At 51.0% G+C, this 6000-nt stretch overlaps 1 protein-coding gene across 4 annotated transcripts in view; it reads left to right on the forward strand.

Moving 5' to 3' along the window:
* CPNE2 (copine 2) overlaps positions 1-6000 on the forward strand; it is a 40585-nt gene extending 34585 nt beyond the window's left edge. For all 4 annotated transcript variants that reach the window (XM_057376355.1, XM_057376357.1, XM_057376354.1 and 1 more), the window contains exons 13-16: positions 591-642; positions 1549-1682; positions 4697-4933; positions 5391-6000. In XM_057376355.1, coding sequence (XP_057232338.1) covers positions 591-642; positions 1549-1682; positions 4697-4933; positions 5391-5498 — 531 coding nt within the window. In that variant the 3' untranslated portion in view covers positions 5499-6000. The remainder of the gene's footprint in view (positions 1-590; positions 643-1548; positions 1683-4696; positions 4934-5390) is intronic.

Raw genomic sequence — 6000 nt, forward strand, 5'->3', positions numbered from 1 at the left:
TGACCCAGAGGATTTGCCATTGTACCTGACACACCAGACCAGATCTTTAACACACCTCACTCTGTGCCTGCTCCCCTCCTGCTGCACCATCCTCGTGCAGAGAGACAGGGAATGGAGATGCTGCCACAACTGGGACTCCCTGTGATGAGTTTGAGCTTTCTCCCTTTGTAGCCTGTAGTAGGATGAGGTAATTTCTCCTGGTGGCTGGTGAGATGGSACAACTGGCTGAGAGCATCCCCTCTGCCTGCTTCCCCTCTGGGCAGCCAGCAGGAAACCACCTGGACAAACCTGCTTTGATAACTGGAGGAGAATGTCTGCTGTGATAATTTCAGGAGGTTCCATGATGGGGGAACGGTTTCACCCTCAAGTGTTGCTCAGCCAGCCCTGGCCACGTCTGTGTTTGCTTTTTGGGTTGGAGAGGGTTGGGAAGTGTCACTGGCCCAGCAGGATGGACAATTACKCTGTGACCACCTGGTCCTGCTCCAGGGGAGCATCACACCTAGACCAGCCCTGCAGCATCAGCTAAACTGATAGTGAGCTGCCTGCCCTGCACTAACTCCAAGTTAATTTGGGTCTTTTCTTCTCCACAGGTATCCCATGAGTTTGCCATTAACTTCAATCCCAGGAATCCATTCTGTTCAGGTRAGCAGCTGCCAGGTCCTTAGGACTCTTCAGATGCCATCAGTGCCTTCTGTCCTTCCTCTGTGTTTCTTCAGTAACATTTCATCCCTGGAGGTGTTCAAGGCCAGGTTGGGTGGGGCCCTGAGCAATCTGATCTAGAGGGTGCCATCACCACCCGTGGTTGGAGCTGGAAAATCTCCGAGGTCTCTTCCAACCCGAACCATTCCGTGATTCTGTGATCATGAGGGTTTTTCAATGCATATTCAGAGGCAGATATGAACAGTGAAGCAGAGCACATGCCAAAGGCACACTCAGAGGAAAGCACAGAAAATTTGGGGGTGTGTAGGAAGGCCCAGGGACACAACTGGATTCAGACTGTGTAAAATCCGCCTTCGCTCTGCTGTCTGGTGTGTCCTACCAGCCGTCTGCTCCCCCAGCAAGGCTGCAAGAAGCACAGGGCCTGTTCAGCAGATGGGGAATTCAGGCTTAACGCTCCATTTAGCAGCTGAGAGCTGCTCACAGTGATGGCTGAAGGACTGCTCAAATCCTAAGTGATAATGGCTACCGTGGACCCTCCCTATCTGTTTTTTGGTTGTGTTCACAGACCGGGAGCTGCTTTTCTTTTTGCTTCTCCTGCTTGGCTGATTCTGAGATTTTTTCAGAATCCCAAGGAATGCCTTCACTGACTGTGGGCACTGCAAGGGCTTCCCTAGCACAGAACRTCTCAGGAGCCTAAAGAGCAAAGCCTGGGTATTCATAAATTTGGGGTGGAAGAAACTGATGGACCTGGATGAGTCAGGTGGGAAGGGGCAGGAACAAATCTGACTTCATCTCCGTGACACCATGAGCTGGTGATTCCTGCTTGKGCTTGCTGTGGTCCTGAGCTGTGACATTCTGTAATGCCTGGTTTCTCTGCTTTCCCTGAAGGTGTGGAGGGCATTGTCCAAGCCTACTCTGCCTGYCTGCCCCACATCCGCTTCTACGGACCCACCAACTTCTCCCCCATCATCAACCACGTGGCTCGTTTTGCAGCTCAAGCCACCCAGCAGGAAACTGCATCTGTAAGTCTGTAAGAATTCCGTGATGTGACGGCAAKCCTGATGGCTTTGGGCAGGGGAACACCAAGCCTGAGCTGGGTTTTGTGTCTTTCCTTTCTCTGTGGGTCCATTGGTGACCAGGGTGTTCTCGTAGGGAAGGGAAGAGGGTCTGAAGTCTGTAAGATAGAGCTCCCTTGGGTCTCTGTGGCCACAGGCTGCCCATGGGGGATGGCAGAACTGGCCCCTGGGTTTTGCTGACCAAAATAGCTCAACTGGAGCATCAGCATTGGCATGACAGGAGATATTAGGTAAAAAAATCACCCTGATTCCTGCCTGGAGCAAAGCAGGATCACACCTGAAACCTCTTCCYCACGAGGACCTTTTCCAGCCTTGCTGCGAGTGCCTTGCTCTTCCCAGCTCCAGGCACAAGGAAATACGGAATTTGGTTTAATTCAGCACAAATCCAGGTCGCTCCTCATTTTTTTTTTTCATTTTCTCTGTTGCTGTCAGTGGGGGAGGGAGAGCCCACGGGCTCAGCACTGAGCAGAGGCACTAATCATATGCAAATTGCACCCCTCCGCTGGCACTAATAGTTTAATCAAGGGAGATTTTAAATAATGGGCACTAATAGTGCCGTCAGAGGCAAGCCTGGCTTGGCTCAGGCGGGTTTTTGGCAGCACAAAGCGTTATTGATGAGGGATCTCACTCCCCCGGGGTCTTCTCCTCTTCCATCCCATCTCCAGCTCGTGTATCAAAGCCACCCCTGGTGCTGACGGTTTTGGTGGCTGCCTGGCCCTGCCCTCCTCTTCCTCCCGCTCTCGCTCGCTCCCAGCATTTCAAATAAAACCAAAAAACCTCGTAGTTTTTCCATGGCAACATAGATCACAAACAGAGCCCTCAGCTCTCAAGGGATGGGAGACTAAAACATCCTGGGGCTGGGGGAGGGACAGAGAGATGTTACACGATTTGGCTCTTGGGGAAGGATTAATAAGCTTTGGGGAATTAAAACTCACCTTTCCAGCAGGGTCCCTGCATCCAAAGCACCCCTTTTCTTATCTCGTGCTGTTTAATGCTGCCTAATCCCYTCAAGTCCTGCTCACCCACCCGAGCCTAATTGCTGGTATCGKTAGCAAAGGCTCGGGAATCATCCCAGGAGCCCACATGGATGCCGAGATCAGCCATTTGAACAATAAAAGGAGGAGAAAGGAGGAGAAAGGGGGCAAGTGCTGCTGGGTTGGTGTGCCATRGACCCTCCATGATCCCTGTGCACCAGCAGCCCTGATTGGGGCATGGCAGAGGTGCCACCCTGGCTGGGTGCCACCWGTCCCACTGTCATTTACTGACACCACCAAAACTGTCATCGCTCCTTGGGGAATCTCCCACTGATGCTCTCTGGCCGTGTCCACTGCTCCCGTGCTGATAGTGATTCTCATCACCCCTGCACAGCCCCTGGGCTTTGAGGCTGATCCCCAGCATCAGCTCTCACTCCTCTTGACCTCTGAAATACGTTGTGATAAACATTTGATGAGCTCTGCCTCCCCACCCCTTTTCCTTCATGCTTTCCAGCATTTTTCTCTGATCCTGTTACGGATTTCACAGAAARAAAGGAACAAAGGGAAATAGCCCTTTCCATGTTTCCAGCAGAGAGACCAGGCAGRGAAGGGGAGAATCARCTTAAARTCATTATCAGCTGCTCCCCTCAACRTTTTATACTCTTCCTCCCATTCTGRTTCCCACAYAGGRCCAGGTCCCAGTCCTGCTTCCAGTTATGACCAGTGCAGGTCCTCTCCTGAAGTTTAGTCTTATCCTCCAGTCTCAGATATTGCAGTCCTGCTCTACAGACTGATGTTTAACCATGATTTTCTCTCAAAAGTTTGTATTTTGGAAAAAAACTAAACTCTGTGCCATGCTATGCAGGCAGGGCTAATGCATCAAAAGGGGCTGGAGTGGGGAAGGGTCTGGCTTGGGAAAACCTTCACACCTGGTTCCTCAGGTTGTGTTTTAAGGTTGATCCAGCCTTGTTTGTACTTGGAGGAGAGCACTGGAGAGCATCAAGAGAAGATTAGGGAAGGTTTCAGGAGATGTGGGCTGGAGGAAGACCAGAAAAACAGGCTTGGGGCAGCACTCCCTCTTTTGCTTTTCCAGGACGCTGCTCTAGTGGTTTTCAGAGGAAATGGAAAGAATGAGGAGCGGAACAAAGGGCTTTAATGCTCTTAAGTGCTTGKTTTCATCATTTCTCCAGCACACGCAAGCTCTGTAATGTGCCCAAACTGAGCCGTTACTTTCCCTGGGGATGGAGGAGATGGGATTTTGTGGGGATCCACATGCTCTGGATTTGCTGAGCTGAGCCCAGCAGGACCATCCGTCCATCTGTCTGTGTGTTTGTCCATCTGTCCTCCCCCAGCTCTGCAGGACCTGGTCCCCTCCTTTTCCAGGGGAAGGGGAGAGGTTCCACTGCTGCTGCTCTGTCATCCCACAGCTCTCTGGTACCCTCTGCATCCCTCTGTGCATCCCATGGCTGTGTGCAGGAGATGGACAAACCCTGAGCATGGGGTGTCCCCACAGCCTCACAGTTCAGTACAGGAGATGCTCCCCATCAATTCAGGGACGTGTCAATGGGGAGCACCCCAAAACACACCCCACTGTGTGCAGGCAGGAGCGGGGATTTCATCTCCCAGCCAGTTTGGGGTTCATGTCCCAACCCCAAACTCCTCCTGGCCCTGACACAGAAGCCCTGTACAGTTTAGAAGTAGGATTTTTTGCATCATTAAGTACAGTAAATCAGAAATTCAGAAAGATATTTTGGAGTGGGAGCTGTTTTGTTGTTTGTTTTAAGATCTTTCAAAAACCAGGGGGAATAGGAACATCTGAATTTCTGGATATTGCTAAAGGGAATGGTGCCAGCTGTTCTGRGAAACGGTGAACCTCACCCCCAAATCCCCAGGGGACCTGCCACCCCTCGACACGTGCAGGCTCTGGCTGCAGTGAGGGTGCACTGGCACTGGATCTGACCCTCTGCCTTCCCCTCCCCTGCCCAGCAATACTTCATCCTCCTCATCATCACGGACGGGGTGATCAGCGACATGGAYGAGACGAGGCACGCCGTGGTGCAGGCGTCCAAGCTGCCCATGTCCATCATCATCGTGGGCGTGGGCAATGCTGACTTTGCTGCCATGGAGTTCCTGGAYGGGGACAGCCGGGTGCTGCACTCSCACACCGGCGAGGAGGCCGTGCGCGACATCGTCCAGTTCGTGCCCTTCCGCAACTTCCGCAACGTGAGTGAGGGCAGCGGGGAGGGGATCACGGGAGAAACGGGGTGTCAAGCCTGGAAATCAGCCTGCAAGGGGAGCAATCGTGGGATGGTCCATTGCAATCACCCAGGAGACAGCTCTGGGTTGCTGGCAYGGGATTGATTTTCAAGGATGTGGCTTGGTTATCTTCCTCTTTTCTGCAACTACTTGGGTCTTTCTGTTTCACCTCCTGCTACTCATGCCTGKTTTTTCTGACCTACCCAGGATGTTTTATTGCTCCCTACCAGTGAATTATCTCCTGGAGGGAAGGGTTAGTAGAGAATATAATAATCCCAGGTGTGTAAAATGGTGACTATCAGTAGATTCTAGGGGGTATTAAATGAAACGCTGAGACGTGGAGTTGGGGACAGCCCAGCCGTGTTTGCTCAGTCGGTTCCTTGTGGCTGTTCTAACACTGGTGCTTGTTCCCTTTGGCTCACAGGTCCCCAAGGAGACCCTGGCCAAAGCTGTGCTGGCAGAGCTGCCCCAGCAAGTTGTGCAGTACTTTAAGCACCAAAACCTGCCACCCATCAACTCRGAGCCTGCGTAGAGCTGTGCCAGGCTGCGTCCTCTGCATGTTGCCGAAGCCTGTTGGTCCTGCCAAAAGCACGTTCCACGTTCTTTTAAGAGAAGAATACCCTCCCTGAAACACTTTGTACTTCTTAATTTAATTGCTAAGTTCTTAAGACTCATCCCAGCAAAGCGTCTGGATTAATTTTGTACAGTCTTGGCCCAAGGTAACACTAAGCAGCCAGGCCATGCCTTGGTCCTGTTCTGTTGAGTCACTTTTCAGTATTGAATGTACTTTGTATAATTTCAGTGGTACAGGATACAATTTTTATGATCAAAACTTGCTTTTTCCAAGCAATGAAATGCTTAATATATTATTGTCATTCAATGAACTGGTCGTTGTATAGTTCATGTATTTGTGTTGTAGCTGTACATCTGTCAGGTTCCGTGTTCATTTTTATACTGTGTACATGTTATATTTGTTATACTCAGGTTAATAAAGAAACTTGGACATTTAAAATAAGAGTCTCCGAGATGGGAAG

The sequence above is a fragment of the Malurus melanocephalus genome, unplaced genomic scaffold (assembly GCF_030028575.1).
Source record: "Malurus melanocephalus ecotype Western Australia unplaced genomic scaffold, MMel_1.1 scaffold_278, whole genome shotgun sequence".
NCBI classification, from domain to species: domain Eukaryota; kingdom Metazoa; phylum Chordata; class Aves; order Passeriformes; family Maluridae; genus Malurus; species Malurus melanocephalus.